Source organism: Phascolarctos cinereus, unplaced genomic scaffold (genome assembly GCF_003287225.1).
Source record: "Phascolarctos cinereus isolate Bilbo 61053 unplaced genomic scaffold, phaCin_HiC Scaffold_4;HRSCAF=312, whole genome shotgun sequence".
NCBI lineage: Eukaryota > Metazoa > Chordata > Mammalia > Diprotodontia > Phascolarctidae > Phascolarctos > Phascolarctos cinereus.
Genome location: NW_027555847.1, coordinates 642,854,929 through 642,874,145, shown reverse-complemented (window position 1 = coordinate 642,874,145; position 19,217 = coordinate 642,854,929). Strand labels below are relative to the sequence as shown.

Sequence of the window (19,217 nt, the reverse complement as noted above, 5' to 3'; positions counted from 1 at the left end):
GCAGTCCAAGAGGCACAAAGAAAAATGAAGGAAGGAAGGCATTTAGATGAATGATTAGAAAAGAAAAGATGTAAAGACAACACTGCATAAGGTGGGGATAGCCATGCCAAAGTCTAGTGATAATTTCATGCCTCATTATCCATCCATTTGTCTCTTCTCTACATTCTCCTCTACCTACAAGAGGAGCAATGTTGCCACCTGCTGATCCCCTTGCTAGGAGAAAAAGAGTTAAGGGGAAGAGGAGAGAATGAGAGAGGAGAGGGAGAGGAAAGGAAGAAGAGGAGAGGAGGAGATGAAAGGAGAGGAGAAGGAAAGGAAGAGGAGAGAAGAGAGAAAGAGGATAGGGGAAGAAAGGAGAGAGGAAGGTACCTTAAAAGACTTTTGTGTTATTAAACCTCATCTATCTTTCCACTCCAGTCATATCATATGCCATATTCTAAATCAGATTTCTTCTTGAATCTATGCATAAACTTATGTCTGCTTCTCAGATCCTGATAATTAGAGTCAATATAATATTTTCCTTTGTTTCTTTAGAACAGATCTCAGGACCTTTGGAAGTGTTCTCTTTTTTAAAAGGGTCAAGTCAGTTCTGAATCAAGGAGGGTCTACACTGTTAGCAAACAGAAAACTACCTTTTCAATCTACACTTAGGATTTTGCCAACTTTAAATCACTATTGAAAGGCACATGATTGGTAGTAGTGGATTATCAGAAGTTAGTAGTTATGGTGGCATGGTTCGAATCCCATCTCTGACACTGCTTGGGTGATCTTGTAGAAGTAACATTCATTCTGGGCCTCAGTTTCCTCATCCATAAAACAAAGAGGTTAGAACAGATGGCCTCTGGGGTCCTAGCTGTAGATCTATGGTCCTATCATCTAAGTTCTTATGACTCAATGATTCTTTGATTTCTAAGGTCCCTTCCAGCACTAAATTCCACAATCTTATGACCAAGGTAGATTATCGCGATGCTTCGGTCAAATTACTTCTCACCGAGCCTGTGTTTCTTCATCTGTAAAGTAAGGAGATTGGACCAGGAAGTCTCTGAGTTTCCTTCTAGCACTAATATTTTTTGATCCTGTAACTTTAAATTATTATATAAAGGTAAGGTATCAGAATAAGACATAACCCTAGCCCTGAGGAAGCTGACAGTAGAGTAGGAGAGATTAGACATGCACATCAGTGACAAGAGTTTTTTTCTTCTGAAACACTGAGCTGTCCTTCCAGGAGGAAAAATCCACTCTTGCATGCCAGTTTTGCTTTGCCAACTCTCCCTGGCTCGATATGTACTGCCATGACATTAGCAAGAGGTGACTACCAGGTAACCTATCTGTTGCTCACCCTTCCTTTTAAACAGAAATCTGGCCACTCTCAAGCCTTCTTCTTCAAAAAACAGGGAGCAGACCATGCTAATGAAGCATCATTATTCTTTTAGCTTACTTAGCTGCCTGTGAACTGAGTAAGGGACATTTATAGCCCTTTGGAGTTTTATGTAAGTAAGTTTCTCTGCCTGTCTTATCAAGGATGACATCTTGACCTTACTGCAGTTGCTTTAAAACTCCAGCATGAAGGGATCTAGGATTTGGTCTTTGCAACTCTCTGGATTATAGCTCATGCATTAAACAAGGATGACAAATGAGTTGGATTTTGTGTTTGTTTTCTCAGGGAGGAAAGAAAAAGCACCAGGGAACATTGTAAACACTCTATTTGAACTTAAACCTAAGCTTGTTTTTCACAAATGAAATGTGTTCACAATATCACACAGATTAGGTATTTGGAAACAACATGAATTTTTACCCATGAAACTGGATCATGAAAATTTATAGGCAGGATGGTCGTTATGTTAAGGAACACTGGATTTAGAATCAGATACCTGGGTGTGAATCCTCCCTCTACTACCACCTCTGTGACCTCAGTCAAGTCACAAATTACCTGAGCTCTGTTTTCCTCATCTGTAATGTAAGACAGTTTGATGAAATAACCTGTACTTTTTGTAGGTTCTAAAAATCCCATGGAACTAGGATCAGCTAGGCAGAGGCATGCAGGTTTAAACCTGAAACTGTGCTTAAAGTACACTTTAATCCCCTCATTTTACATGCGAGGAAACGGAGGCCAACGAATGGTCTGTAAAATGAAAGAAGTGGACTGAATGATCTCTAAAGCTCTCTCTACCATCAGTGATATAACAGTTCTATGAACAGAGGCTGAGTGACATCAGACGTTGGTGATACAAAGCTAAGATTCTGGGTGACTCAGTAGGGATGCAAAATGATTTTGACAGAATAAGATGCCAGGCTGAATCTAATACGGTGAAATTTAAGGATAAGAATAGAGACTAGACCTGTGATTCCATTTGTATGAGGAACTCCCAATTGAGGAAATTCTCTGTACCTATGCAGGCTGATGCCTTCTCTGCAATTTATAGTTTTAGAGAGTTGTCTTTGGTACAGAGGGTTTAAGTGAGTTTCCCAGGCAACCGAGTTACCACACAGTTAATATACGTAAGACACTAGGTCTTCCTATCCACTATACCAACCTACCTCTCACACTGAAATTTAATAAAGATAAATATGTCTTAAACTGAAGGTTAATAAAAGAAAGAAGAAAATCAACTTCACAAATTCAAGATGTGGGGCACAGTGGATAGAGCTGTGGGCCTGGCATCAGGAAGACATTAGTTCAAATCTGGCCTCATACACTTCTTAGCTGTGTGACTCTGGGTGAGTCATTTAACCTCTGTCTGCCTCAGTTTGCTCATCTGTAAAATGGTGATAATAATAGCACCTACCTCCCGGGGTTGTTGTGAGGATCAAATGAGATAATAATTATAAGGCATTTAGCATAGTACCTGGCCCATGGTAAATGCTATATATATTAGCTATTTATTATTATTATTAACTATATATCTGGGGTTGTTTTTGCCCTCCAAGCTCAATATGCATTAACAGGGAAATATGACAGCTATGACAGCTAAAACAAAGATGGCAACTAAATAAACCCATTTTCATCTTGGACTGCATTAAGAGAACTATAGCATCTTCCCACATATTTTGGTTATACAGAATATCCCAAAAGTCTTAGGGCAGTTTTAGCTCTTAAAGTAAATAGAACAAGTCTAATCTCTCTTCTCTGTGACAACCTTTCAAAAACCTGAAGAATGCTATCATACTTTAAGCTATTCAAGTGGAAAATTACAGTAAGACTTCGGGGACATTCTTTATATGGAATATCACACGGTCTTCTGGGCACTCATTTTAGGTAAGATAGTCATAAGGTTGAGAGTGTCTTGAGGAGGGCAAGCATAGTAGTCAAGTGAAGACCCTTTAAGACCCTCTGGGGGTCTGTTGAAGGACATGTGATTCTTAGGCTGATGAGAAGATTTGGGGGGATGGGAAGAGGAGGGTAGTGCACAAGGAGCATGGCAGCTGCCATTCTCAGGTTGTCACATAGAAGAAGGAGTAGATTTGTCCTGCTTAGCCCCCAAACAGAATTAATAGCAACAGATAGATCTTCCAGAGAACCAGTTTTAGGTTGCACATAAGGAAAAATCTTACTAATAATGAGAATTATATTTCAAAAATGAAATGGAATGCCTTGGGAACCTGTGGGATATCTCCCTTAATTGATTTCTTTACAAGTAGAGACTGGATAACCACTAGCCGGACAGGGTAAGAAGGGATTCTTATTCAGGTAAGAGTCAGCCTTGAGGAGTTAGATGGTGCAGTGGATAGAGCACTGGGCCTGGAACTGGAAAGATCTGAGTTCAAATGTGGCCGCAGACACTTACTAGCTATGTGAGTTTGGGTGGCACAGTGGCTAGAGTATCAGGCCTGGAGTCAGGAAAACTCATCTTCATGAGTTCAAATTCGGCCTCAGGCACTTACTATCTGTGTGACCCTGGACAAGTCATTTAACCCTGTTTGCCTCAGTTCCTCAGCTGTAAAATGAGCTGAAGAAGGAAATGGCAAAACACTGCAGTGTCTTTGCCAACAAAACCCTAAATGAGGTCACAAAGAATTGAATGAGACTGAAAAACTACTCAACAGCAATAATAACAGGAGTTATCCTCAATGGCTTGTAAGACCCCTTCTAAGCTTGATTCTGGATTCTGTAATTCCAAGCAACCTCACTCGGAGATACACAGAATCCCTGGAATACTGCATCTTCCCAAATAGAAAGCATCTTTCAGGATAACACCTAACATTTCTCTACTGCATACATAGATTTACATAGATTATCAGATTTGATCCTTACAATAAGTTTGTGAGGTAAGAGCTACCATTCTCTGCATGGCCTTATCCAGTTCCTTCTTGTCCCTATTACCTCGTATAACAACTCTTAAAATTATCTCATTTAATATCTCAGTTTCCTCATCTATTTATTTATTTGTTGGCAAGGCAGTTGGAGTTAAGTGACTTGCCCAGGGTCACACAGCTCTGAGGCTGGATTTAAACTCAGGTCCTTCTGACTGCAGAGCCAGTGCTCTCTATCCACTGGGCCACCTAGCTGCCTCTAGTTTCCTCATTTATAACGTGAAGAAATTAGACTGGATGATATCTCTGTGGTCCTTTCTCACATTAACATTGTAGCTTTTAATTTTCCCCATTTTAAAGATAAGGAGCTATTATGGCTCACCTCAAAACACCTGACAAAGTTGGGACTTGAATCCAGACCCAGTGCTGAATATTTTACCCTAAATTATTGAGTCCCTTCTCCCTCTGTCTTTCTTCTCAAGGCAGACACTGCCCTGGATCTAGAATGATCAGTGGCTATTGCCAGGTCTTTGGCCCAGTCCCTGACACCTCCTTTTGGGGTGTGCTAGAGTGGACTCAAACCAGTTTTCCTTGTTAAAATTTCAATGTGAGCATTTATATTTTGGAAATCAGTAAACACCCAAAATCAGAGCTGCTTTATTATTATTATTATTATTATTATTATTATTATTATTATTATTAATTTTGGTTATTGATTGTCAATATTTAAAAAAAGTGATGGAGAAAATATTGCTAATGTGGTGTTTCCTGAGTCCATTTTTTTTTTCAGAAAACAAATTGTTAAATATGCCAGCACACTGATGCCTCCCTTGCCTTTTATGCCCCCATCACTGTCTTCAAGTTTATGACTCCTTTGTCCAAATGAAAACTTGGGTGGCCTCTGTGAAACTTTATGACTTTCCAGAGATGGGAAGAGCATTTGTGAATCTATGATGCTCAGGTTCCTTCAGGAAGCAGTGACCAGTTCCTCATCCTTTTCTGATGGTTAGCTTCTCTGATCCTACATGACTTGACTTGACCCTGACCTCACCTGGCTTGGCCCCATCAGTGCAGCCTTCTATCATTTCGCATGCCCAATTCAGCTGATAAAACTTTAGAGACATAAACAGTAAAGAGCCCTCAAGCCCATATTTCTGAGACGATATCCTGATATGTCATTGTTTTACTGGGCCCTCATGCCTCATTGCTCTCGGTCAAGCTTAGGCCGAAGCGATCCCATTTTTATAGAAAACGCAGAATAGTGGAAACAGACACTTGGCTGCAGAGCCAAGGGAAAAATGTCGTTTGTCTTTTGCCCCCAGAGTTATGAAGTGGTGTTTAAAATGGTGCTCAGGCCAGAAACCAGCTGAGTTCTCTTGGCTTAACCCTGACTTAGAATCCCAACTGTAAACAGGGGTTTATTTCTGTAGGTGAGACAGACTTTCTTTCTGGTATATTCCTCATCCTCCAAACAGGGAAGGGTTTTTAACATGGAAACAAGAAAACTTAGTGGGGGGCATTGGTAGTGAGAGAATTATAGGATTTTCTTTTTTCTTCCTCAAAAATACGAAGGGTAATAATAGAAAAGAGTTTAAATATGTGACTACTTATCAGGGGTATTACAGATGGAATACATGCTCAGGTACATGTTAGAGTAGATACTTGCTGGGGTCCCTTCCAGTGCAGAGGCTCTGTGATTCTCATCATTCAGCCTCTTTATTTTTGGACTGTTCTAATTTATAAGCAATCTTTTTCTCTTACATTGGGTTAAAACTATCCTCTCCTACCTGACCCTGTTACCCTGATACAACAAACTGCAATTCCTCCCTATTACCTCTAAGATCAAATAGAACATTTTCTGATTGGCTTTTAAAGATCTTCAAACCTGTTCCTTTCCAACCTTTCTATTCTTCTTACACTACTGTCCTCTATATATTATTCAATTCAGTGATACTGGCCTTCTAACTCTTCCTCACTCATGACTCTCTATGTCCCCACTTTGCTGCCTTTTCACTAGTGTCCCCAGGGCTTAGAATTCTTCCTCATCTCTATGTCCTGGTTTCCCAGGCTAAGTCCTTCAGGACTCAGCTCAGATCTCACCATCTGGAAGAGGCCTTTTCCCAGCTGTCCTTAATGATAGTACCTTGCTTTTGAGATTGCTTTCCATTCATAGGTAGATGGTACAGTGGATGAAGTTCTGGACCTATAATCAGGAAGACCTGAGTTCAAATCCTGCCTTGGACATCCCTTAACTTTGGGACACTGAGAAAGTCATTTAACTTCTGACTGCCTCATTTTCCTTATAAGTAAAATCAAAATAATAATACCACCTACTTCCTAGGGTTTCTGTGAAGATAAAATGAGAGAATATTTGAAAAGTGCTTTACAAACCTTAAAGGGCTATATAAATGCTAGCTATAGATATTATATACCTTGTTTTTATGTAGTTATTTACATGTTGTCTCCTCTATTAGTTCGTTAGCTCCTTCATGATAGGGATGATTTTTTTTTTTCACCATTCCTATTTTCCCTGGGCATGGTATAGTGGATAGAGTTTCAGGCCTGGAGTCAGAAAGACTCATCTACCTGAGTTCAAATCAAGCTTCATACACTTACTAGCTATGTGACCCTAGAAAGTCACTCAACTCTGTTTGCTTCAGTTTCCTCATTTGTAAAATGAGATGGAGAAGGTAATGATAAACCACTCCAGTTACTTTTTCCAGGAAAACCCCAAATAGACTCATGAGGAGTCGGGCCAACTAAAACAACTGAACAACGAAAGCTTATCGACTGGTTCTCTGTACCTGTTACACCCCTTGTGTTTAGTGCTACTGTCTGGGGTCAAGGCTATCTTGTCCGAAGATAGCTATTACAACCTGACTAGATATGGCCTAAAGGATAAAGGTTTCCAGGCTGAAGATGGGAATCATGGGACTGTAGACTTTAGAGATGAAAAGATAATCTAGAGGTAATCCAGGACAGTCCATTCAATAGCTGAGGAAGCTCAAAGAAGCTATGATTTGTCCTTGGTCACAGAGCTCGTAAGCTGATATTGGAACTCAAGTGTTTATTTCTGGGAGTCTCTGAGCCTAGATAAGGAGTCCATGGATTATTGTTCTCATTTTACAGATTTCATCATTCTAATAGCAGAGCCACTCCCCTTCCGTTCCTCAAATGCATTTGCCTTTGAAGGCTGGAAGTTTTGTACCACCGATTTTCTTATGAGTCAAAGGGGACAAACCAGGACCACGTAATAGAATAGACTAGGTCGCAAGGTGAAGTCACAGGTACGGTGCAGTGACTGGTTGGCATTCTGGCTCAATGTATGGTGTTCCTGGTGCGTTATTTTCCTTGGGAAAATATTTCATTAATCTTTTATTGATATTTCTCTTTAATATAACTATCCCTTCCCAGTGACTCCACCACTCCAAAATAGACACTTCTTTGGAATGAAGAAATACTTATAAACAAATCAATAGTTTGGCCATTTCTGACAGTGTATCTGTCGTTCCTTACCTACAGATAACCGCATCTTTATTGATAGGTAGGAAAAATACTTTGCAACCAGTCCTTGGAAAAGTCCCTTCTCTAAGCCTTATTTTCTCTGCAAAACAAAGAATATCAATCATCTTTTTACTTCTTCTCTCAGAAGTGCTATAGTGAGTTTCAAATGAAATAGTAGAAGTGTTTTGTGACTAAAAAGTCACTACAAATGGAAGTATATGATGTAATTTAAATAGATTTCATGTGTTATAGTGAAATATTATAATGTGTTATTATTGTGTCAGAAGGCACTATTGTTTTACCCATGTTATAACAAGATGAATGACATAATGAAGTGTCTAGTAAAACATTTCATGGAATGATGGACTTACCACAAGCCTTAGGACATAGGCTATTAGGAAGGAGAATATAGAATGTTAGAAGTGGAAGAGACCTTGGGCATAGAAGATTTAAGTTGGAAAAACTTGTGGAATGTAGAATATTAGAATATAGAATGTTACTATGGAAGGGACCTTATGTCATAGAACATTAAAGTTGGAAGGATTCTTGAAACATAGGATATTCAAATATAGAATGTTAGAGATAAGGGGACCTCAGGTTATATAACATTAAAATATTAGAATATAGAATGTTACAGATGAAAGAGAAAATAGAAGATAGAACGTTAGAAAATAAGACATAGGATAGAATATGTGGAAAGGATATTAGAAATCATTTAGTTCAATATTCTCATTTTATACATGAGGAAATTGACATCCAATGAGGGGAAGTGACCTGTGTAGGGTCAGTGGAAGTGTTGAAGAGCTCAAATAATGAGTCAGTCAATAAACAAGGATTTGTTAAGCACCTACTAAATGTTAGCCACTGTGTTAGATACTGGGGTGCTTTAGGGTTTATAAATACTGATTTATTGATTGATAGGCTTGCCAAAGTACTTTATATATGTTAACTCATTTGGTCTACAAAACAACGTGGGAGATAAGAGCTGTTGTTATCTTCATTTTACAAATGAGGAGATGGAGGCAGAGGTTAGATGGCTTGGCTAGGGTCTCACAACTAGGGAATGTCTGAGGCAGGATCTGAGCTCTGGTCCTTCTGATTCCAAATCCAGTAATCTATCCATTTTGATACTTAGATGCCTATACAAATACGAAACCTGAAACAATACTTTCAATGCTCCCAATTATGGAGCAGATTTTGATATAATTAGATGGTTTTGGAAATGATAGAGGTTATTCCCAGTGTAGTGCCCCAGGGTTCTTTACTTGGTCATGTGCTTTTTAACAGTTGTTTTAAATCAATGATTTAGAAATTGGCACAGAAAGCATTGTTATTAAGTTTTCAGATGACATCAAACTTGGAGGGAAAACAAACATTTTGGATGACAAAGTCAGGATCCAAAAATACCTTGACAAGTTAGAACGCTCGACTGAAGGTAAAACAATGAAAAATAACTTAGTCAAATGTAACATCTTCCAATTGAGTTCAGAAATCTAATTCACAAATGAAAGATAGGAGAATCATGATTAGACAGAAGTTTGTCTGGAAAGTATACAGAGATTTTGGTAGAAGGTGAAGTCAACATGAGTTAACACTGTGATTTGGCAGCCAAAAAATCCCACATTTTAAGAGACAGCTTCCAGGAAGAAGGACGTGATCTCCCCACTACTCTGCTTTAGCTATACCACAATTAAAACTGTTTTGAGTTCTTAACATAATATTTCCAGAAGGGTATTGGTAAGCTGGAGAGTGTCCAGGTGAATGATGATGAAACATAACAACCCACTGGAAAGGTGACAAATTTAGGGTATAGAATGAGATACACATGCATACTTATACATGTGGGGGGATGTCCCACTCTACATATGTATATATATATATATATATATACATATATATATACATATATATGTATATATATACATATGTATATATATGTGTACATATATATATATACATATGTATATATATACATATATATGTATATATATATACATATATATACATATATATGTATATATATACATATGTATATATATGTGTACATATATATACATATGTATATATATATATGTACATATATATACATATGTATATATATATATATGTACATATATATTGATACTTATTACAAGAAACTTTTATTTCTTTTTCTTACTTAATGAGGTAATAAGTAGGAGGAAAAGAAAATACATTTCTTTTAATTAGAAACATTAAAAAGAGAGGTACTACAGAAATAGAATGTTTCATGTACTTTCAGATGATGAGGTCACTACATTGTTAGTTTTACTTAATTGTTTTACTTTATTACAAGAGACTATTCATGGAGAGGGGAGCAATCTATTTGATGAAGGGTCTAATTTTCATGTCATATGGGGATCAACTGAAGAAGGCTCCTTATTCTGGAGAAAAGAAACCAGGGGGCACATCATAGCTGTCTCGTTTTGCAGGACTTTCATATGGAGTGAGAAATAGACTTGTTCTGCTTAAGCCCAGAAGTAGGGCAGAGCTAGGAGAAATGAGTCAAGGTTGAAGAGATGCAGATTTAGGCAAAAATTTCCTAACAATTAGAACTATCCCAAAATGGTGTGGGCCACTTCAGGAGGTAGTAGGCAATAAAATAATGACTCATTTATAAGTGCTGTAGAGCTCACAAAAACACCTTTGTGGCAATTGCCCTGTGAGATAGGCTGTATACATTTTAGGTAGGCAGTATAAATATTAATATTCCCATTTTATAAATGAAGAAACTAAAAAACAGGAAGATTGCCACTTGCCCAAGGTTACACAGAAATATCAGAGCTGTGATTGTAATCAAGGCTTCCCTTGATATCAAGGTCAATGCTCTTTTTTCCATATTGCCTCTTTGGCAGAACTGTGATGAAAATGGGGCTTGGTAAATGTTAAAGTGCTATTTTTGTTTTGCTTTTTGGACCTGTGATTTTACTGGTGCGAGGATCTCCTCGTAAGGAAATTCCCTTCTACCAGTGCATATCAGCAACCACTTTGCAACTTAATGTCTCAGAGAGTTTTCTTGGACACTAAACACAGAGCCAACCAGAGACACACTATGCCTCTATGACACACGTCAGAGATGGGACTTGAACCCAAATATTGTTAGCTCTGAGTCTGGCTTTATGTGCCCTAGGGGACAGTGTCTGTCACAGCTCTATAGAGAGGTTGTTTGCTGTTATTAGCACTCTTTCTGTGGTGTGTTGCTGCCTCCAAAGCATTTCCCTTTCAACAATCCTGTAGAAACAAGAATACTGTACAGTCCCCATTTTACAGAAGAGGAAGTTTGGGCAGCTGAAAAGATTCTCACAATATGTCAAGCCTATTAAGTGTCAGAGTAAGAGATCAAATATCATGGGATCATAGACATAGATTTGGAAAAGACATCAGGGTACTTCTAGTTCAATTTCTTCATTTTACAAATTAAGAAACTGAGGCACAGAGTGGTGAAAAATGAGTTGCCTAAAGACAACCATCAGAGATGGGATTTGAACCTACATCCTTGGACTCCGAAGTCAATGTTTGTTTCATGCAATACACTCAACTCAAATCCAGTGCAGTTCCCGCTATAGCACATTATCTCCTTTTTATAGGCTATGACCCCTCCTGTTGGAAAATTTAAGATCTAGTTGGGAGAAGACCAAACCAAGTTCTCATGTGAGCATTTTCTTTAGCAAGCTATGCACAGTAGTATATAATCATTTGTTAAATCGTATATTATTTTTGTTGTTGTTCAGTTGTTTTTTTGATCATGTCCCACTCTTTGTGACCCCTGTTTGGGGTTTTCTTGGCAAAGATCCTGGAGTGGTTTGCCATTTCCTTTTCCAGCTCATTTGGTAGATAAGGAAACTGAGGCAAACAGGGTTAAGAGACTTGCCCAGGGTCATACAGCTAGTAAGTGTCTGAGGCCAGATTTGAACTCAGGAAAACGAATCTTCCTGACTCCAAGCCCAGCACTCTATCCATGGTGCCACACAGCTGCATCATCACATATTATATATTAAATCGTATATTATTATATTGTAGAGGTATTATGGGCTTCAGAGGAGGAGACAGATCATTGGGATCCAGAACCAGGGAAGACTTTCTGAAAGAGGGAAGCTGAGAATTGGCACCCAAAGATGGCGGATGCATTAGTATTTCATCCTGTCTAGGATTGATCATCTCTTCTTTCTTTTTCAGTTTGATCTGCAGCGGATAGTGATTTATTGTGACTCTCGACATGCTGAATTGGAAACCTGCTGTGACATCCCTTCAGGACCAGTAAGATATACTGTCCACAGAGCAAAAAGATATGGCCTTAAATGAAAGGAGGAGAAATTTCAGTTGGACATAGATATTTCCTGCCTGACCATTAGGACAATAAATTCATTTACTCTCATTTATTCATTCAATTAGTATTTTAAGTATCTGCTATATACATATCCAATGCTAAGTACTGTGGTGAATAAAAAAATGATTAATACAATGTCCTTGTCCTCATGGAGCTTCCATTCTAGAAGGAGAGCTAAGATGATACCACATTATGTGCTAGAAGGTTGGCATTTCCTTACAACGACTCTATGAGGAAAACAATAGATGACTCTTCATCTCCATTTTATGTAAGAAGAAACTGAGAGATGAGGTGATTTGCCCGAGGTCACAAAGCTTATGACTAAGCTGATTCAAACCAATCTCTTGATTCCAAATCTCATCCTTTTTCCATTACATCACTATGATTCCTGTACACAAATAACTTTCCCAGGGTCACATAGCCAGCCATATCTGGCACCCCAGTTTCACTTGTGTTATCAACCCCCATTTCCACAAAGACATGAGTTAACAAATGTCTTTGTCTTTTTGGCCCAAATCAGGCTTTACCTTTTTCCTTAAATCTGGTGTATACTAATTCTTAGTGTAGTCTGTAATTAGTGTTATTTTTTAGTTCCTCCTGGTATGCTTTTCCCTGTCAAAGCAATCTTTTTTTAGGAATGAAGCTTATACTCAGTGCCAGCATATATCAAGCTTTTATTGGGGTCCTAACATTGAGAAAAGAGAAGATTCAGTGCCTGCCTTTCAAGAGCATAAATGCTGAAAAAAAACTTGTAATTTTGCCTTTTTCATACTACAGTTATTTTCTGATATGTTTTCACCTTTCTTGTAATAGAGCAACGCAATGAACCCAAATTTACCAGTCTCTGATAGCTTATGAACCATTCTTCTCCCATAATCTTCCACCTCTCTGTTGGGAGCAGGAATGCATGTTTCATCATTTGCTCTCCAAGATAAGGATGTATCATGGCATTTAATCTGATTTTAGCTGCTATTGTTTTTGTTATTATAGTCCTTGTGTATGTTTTTTCTGGGAACTTTGTTTTTTTTACTTATGGTCTTCCCTTATTTCTAAGAATTCCTTATATCAATTTCTTATAATGAAAAATTATTCTGCTATGCAAATTTGCCACAGTTTTTTTTTGGTCTATTTCCCAGTGGATGGGCATTCATTTTGTTTTCCTTTTATTGCTTTTGTTTTTCTATGAGAAGAAGAAAGAGCTTAAAATCTTTGCCTTTCCAAGTGTCTATATCCAAAATAGAACAAATTTCTCTCTTGTGAGATTTCATGGTACTTCATATTCTTTCAGTTTAGGTTCCTAACACGTTGTAGCTCTTTATGGGTTACCCCTCCCACTGACTAACTTGACTTCTGGAGAAGCTGCATGGTATAGAATTAGGAAATCTGATTTTTAGTCCAGCTCCAAAACTTCTTTGTGAACCTCTACACCCCCCCATATATATACACACACATACATACGTATGTGACTTTGCAAGTCCCTTAACATCTCTGAACCTCAATTAGCTCAGCTATAAAATGGCATTGGTTAAACTTGGGTTGTTAGAAGGAAAGGGCATTGTAAAAGTCAAAGCCCAATGGTGATATATGGTGGTTTGGACACTGAGTGGAGAAGTCAATATATCTTGTTCTCTGTTTTTCCTTCTTCAGTGCCAGGTGACTGTCATCACAGAAGCCCCTCTACCAGAGATACCACCCACAATTGGCAGTGAGCAGATTGGCTTTCTGAAGACCATCAATTGTTCCTGCCCTACTGGGGAAAAGGTGCTCTTAAGACCTCTCCTCCTTCTTCCCAAAGCAAGGGTCACCTCTGGTGATGTTTTCCACTAAGACACTTTCAGCTATCAGAAGAAATTTGCTTCTCATTTGCATAATTTTGGATCATAGGATGTAGCCAAGTACATGGTCATTATAGATCATACTTCTAGTTCCTTTTTTTTTATTGGTAACAAAATGAAATATTTATTAAGTACATACGTCCAAGGTCATGTGATGGGCACCAGCGGAAAGGACAACACCAATATGACTCCTGCTTTCAAGGAGCCAGCAATCTAATTTATATCAGCTGGTCATTGTAATGGACTCCTAGCCTAGTATAGATAGGGAAACTGCTGATTTTGTGATTAAATCTATACCTTTAATTCTCTGAAGGTGTTTTCCTCCCCACTGATTTTTTGGGGCTCGCTACTATAGGGTATTTCCACCAGTATACAACACAAAAGGAAAACATTGTTTGAATATAAGAATAAGAACTATGAAATGAATTGTGATTTTAATATGGTCACATGGTTACATCTTACCTTTCCTATCTTTTCCTTATCTGGTCTTAATATAAAGCTAAACTTTGTTTATAATTATCACATTATGTCCCCTATTCCTAATTTAACAGTCAAGCGAACTATTCTAAAAATCACTTGTGGGTAGTTCTTAGCAATTTCTTTACCAAATTGAATGATGCAATCTCAGAGGTAGAAAGGGCCTTCTAGCCCAATTCATATTTGAATAGGACTCTCTCTCAATAAATGGATCATCAGTGACTTGGTCGAGAAATATTTACTAACCACTCTATACATCATGAATTCATCTCATAGAGGAGAATGAAATATGAGGGTCGGAGAAATGTGTCTAAGGATGCAGAGGGTCCACATGAGTGGTTTGACCCTTTTAGAAGGGTAGAGCTGAAATGAAAGACACTTAAGAGATGTTTTTTTCTAAAATACTTACATCAACATTTGGAGAACACTGACCTCAAGTGTTTAACTGAATGTAAGTTGCTTTCATAAGGCCTCTTTATCTACTCTACTCCACCCTACTCCAAACCATATTTCCCAGCCCATTCACTACCACTGTAGTACTTTTATAGTTCTTAGCACAGTCCCTGAAACATAGTAGGCACTTAATAAATGCTCATTGACTAGCTGGTTGACTGATTCCATGACTATTTCAGATAAGAGAGAAGCATAGTGTAATTGGAAGTCAGTATCCAGCAGAGTTGATTCTTAGAGTTAAAAGTACTGGCTCTAAAGATAGCTCTTTGACTGTGGTCAATTCAATTCACCTTCCACTGTCTTATCTTTTAAATTAGAAGAGTAATATTAGAACAACACATCTCACAGGATCATTGTGGAGAAAGTGCAGCTAAGTGGTACAGTAGTTAGAATGCTAGGGCTGAAGTCAGGAAAACCTGAGTTCAAATCCAGCTTCAGACACTTACAGCTGTGTAATCCTGGACATTCATTTAACCTCAATTTCTTTCAGTTCTTCATATGTAAAATGTAGATAATAGTACTTACCTTTCAGCGTTATTGTGAGGATCAAATACGATAATATTGGTAAAGAGTTTAGTGTAGAACTTGGCATATACTAAGTGTTGTATAAATGTTGGGTAATGCTGCTGCTGCTGCTGATGGTGGTGGCGATGGTGACGATGATGTACCTTGGAGGGCTTTGCAAATGGGAATTGTTTCTATTTAAAATAATAAAAACACCAGATTTGGATGATGGTACATCATTAGGATTGGTGCCTGGAGCAATAATATAAAGAGGAGATACAGTTAGGACTACCCTGTTGAACATCACGTAATTTGTCTAGTCCAAGGAAAACGCTCAGGCTTTGAGGTTTATAGCTGGACCAGTCATTTTTTTTTCTAGTTTTTGCAAGTCAATAGAATCACAGAGATCATCTGATCTGATTTCCCCAGATTTTCTGCTTTCAATTAAGAAACTGAAATAATAGGTATCTAGCTGCCAAGCAATTTTGCTCAGCACCCACTACCACACATATGCAGACAGCACACCCAGAACCTTGAAGTCAGCCAAAAACAATCTCCTTTAGAATTCACCCTCAGTATTATCCCTTGCACTGGCTTGTGGCTTCAGTGAATTTTAGAAGGCTAATAAGCACAGTAAGGAATTCTAAGGGTGTATCTGATAAAATGAATTATTTTTCTTACTTTATCTAGGTAGATGAGATTATCTAGGCCTATCAAACAATCAGAAAAATCTTAATTAAGTGCCTGTTATATGCTCAGTGCCAGACATAGCCCCATTGGGGCAGGGGGATATAAAAGAAATAAAAATTATTGTATCTTCTCAGGTAAATGTGCAACAACTGTTTTTATTCCTGGAAATAATTAGGTGTGCATGTGTGTGTTTGCACAGTCACTCACACAACAACAATAAGTTAGTATTATTATAGTATAGTATGATAAATATAATATAGTAATGTAATGTATAATATAATGTAATATTATAGTACTTAGCATAATAAATTATTGCAATAGTTTTGCAAAGGTTTGCAAAATACTTTCTTCATAATAACTCTGAGTTTGCTGTTACATTACCATAGATTAAGCATCCTTCACATAATTATACAACAAGCACTGTATAGCAAGGATCAGAACCCAGAACTCTTGATTCTCTCAGTTTACATATTATCTACTGGGCTATGCTGTGTCTCTTAACTGCTAAGGGTAACGCCAGATTTCTAGGTTTTCAGCTGATATCTCAGGTTTCATTATCTCAGCCAAACAGAGCCTACTGAGGTAGGCATGCCTTCCCATGATATTGCATGAATCTGTTAACAATAATAAGAGCAGCTGGCATTTATATAGTCACTTTACATCTGCAAAGTGATATGTTTATATATATAAAATCAATCACATTTGATCTTCACATTAGCCTTATGAAGTAGGTTCTATTATTATCCCTATTTCACAGTTGAGAAAACTGAGGCAAACAGAAGTTAAGTGACTTGTCCAGGGTCACACAGCTAGAGTTTAAGGCAAAATTTGAACTTGGGTCTTCCTGATAACAAGTGAACCTCCTATGCACTATGCACCTACTTCTCAGTGTAAATAAAAGTAAATACAGCTGCAAAAGGACCACATGGCCAGTAGTCTTGGACCTCAGGAAAATGGCTGAAACCAGCATAGAGAAATGAACGTCAGTTTCCCTAGTGCCTTGTGATCATCTAAGACCTGCCTAATTCAACTCAACATTGTTAGAGATACCAGACCATCTGACAGCACTTTGGGGTATTCTGTATTAGAATGTAATCAAGAACTGGAGATCATTCCACGTTTCTCTTGGTTTCCCTCATTTCACTGGCTCTTCTATGATATCCATTTTTGCCCCTTAAGCAATTTGCATCTGTATCTATATCTATCTATATCTATATCTATATCTATATCTATATCTATATCTATATCTATATCTATATCTATATCTATATCTATATCTATATCTATATCTATATCTATATCTATATCTATATCTATATCTATATATCTTCTCTTCTAAGACCTAGGAATATGTCTATGTGCAACAAAATGTTTATCCATTTGGAATCAATTGGATGACAATTCAGTTAAGAAAAATGCTACAAACCTACATGTAATATGTTTAGTATCTCTCTCCAACACTCATTGAACTCTTCCTACCTGTAAAATGCTAGGCATGATTAGATATTAGACAATACGTTTTTGTTATGCTAAAATGGGGGAGGGAAAATATTTACACATGTAATTAACATAATACTGTTTAGACATAACCTTGAAATTGCAGCCAGTGGGTTTCATCTTTGTGTGTTGGATGCTAGAGAAGCTAGCATTGAGTGAAAGGGAGTAATGTGAAACTAAACTTTAAGTATACCTTTGTCTTTGTTCCCATAGGGTGAGAGGGGCATCGAGGGACCACGAGGTCTCAAGGTCAGTATCCATGAAATCTATTAGATACTTGAAACATAATTATATCATCTCCCCACACCTTTCCTCAGTGCCTCCCTACTGGATTTAGAATAAAATACTGAGTATTCAGCTTAGCATTTGCAATTTTCCTCCAGCCTACCTTATATCATCCTACCTCTCCTCTCTGTCAGTCAGCTCTCAAACTAAACCAGATTACTTGTTTTCCCCAAATTTATCATGCCATCTCTCATCTCTCTTTTTTTTTCACTCAGGCAAAATCTCTCATGTCTCAAATGCCATCCTTCCTCACCCTCACCTCTTAAAATCCTGAGCTTCCTTCAAGGATGAACTTATATGCTATCCTTAGGGCAAGCCTTTTCTGGTCACTACAGTTTTTAGAGTTTTTCCCCTTTCTCCTCAAATTGTCATGTATATGATTATTATCTGTTTATATGTTGTATACCATCCTCTCCCTACCAGGCTAGGCTATAAGGTCCTTGAGAGTAAGGTCTGTTTTTCATGTTTTCTTAATGTCCTCATTGCCTAACACAGTGCCTCCCTTGCATAGGGTAGCTTGTTAGCTTGGATTGAACTGGGCCATGTTCTGATTCTTTTCGGATTGTCGTCATCATGGCTCTCCTGACAATACCTGAATCCCTGAGTGCTTCATGGCCAGACTCTTTTGGAGGTTTTAAATAGCATCTGAGGGGACCAAGTGGTCACTGAACTGAGTCTAGAGAGTTATTTTCAACAATGAATGTTCCAGGACATATCAAACATCATTCAATTTAGTGACATTCCTTTTAGAAGCAAGTTTCAGGAATAAGTCATTTCTATAAAGCAAGGGATATCTGCTTCTGATCCTCTCTTTACTGAGTCTACAGTCACACATATAATGCAACAGCCCCCATTATTCATGCCCAGAGATTTGGATGCATAGATTGTTAGAACTGAAAGAGACCTTTGATATCAATCCAGCTCCCTCATTTTCATAGAGCTCATCTAGCCAGACCTCGTCATTTTACAGAGGAACAATCTGAAGCCTGGAGAGGAAAAGTAATTGGTGGAAGGTCATGAGATTTATTAGTGACATAGCCTAGATCTGGATCCAGGCGTCCAGAGCTTTTTCTACCATAGTATTTGTTGTTGTTGTTCAGGAATGTCAGTCTTATTTGACATTTCGTGACTCTATTTGGGGCTTTCTTGGCAAAGATACTGGAGTTTGCCATTTCCCTCAACTCATTGAGACAAACAGGATTACATCATCTGTCCAGGATCACATAGCTGTAGGTATCTGAGGCCAGATTTGAGCTCAAGTCTTCCTGACTCCAGGCCTAGTGGTGTATCCACTGCACCACCTACCAGCCCTATTAGTACGCTATACCTCTTCCTTGACTTTCCTCTCTACTTTCTTATCCATCCTTCACAGCATC

At 38.0% G+C, this 19,217-nt stretch overlaps 1 protein-coding gene across 1 annotated transcript in view; it reads left to right on the top strand.

Moving 5' to 3' along the window:
* The window catches only part of COL22A1 (collagen type XXII alpha 1 chain), a 589,887-nt gene that overhangs the window by 210,365 nt on the left and 360,305 nt on the right, over positions 1-19,217 (top strand). Inside the window, 3 exon segments of the mRNA XM_078153760.1 lie at positions 11,950-12,030; positions 13,748-13,861; positions 17,770-17,805. Of these exon segments, the coding sequence (XP_078009886.1) occupies positions 11,950-12,030; positions 13,748-13,861; positions 17,770-17,805 (231 nt within the window).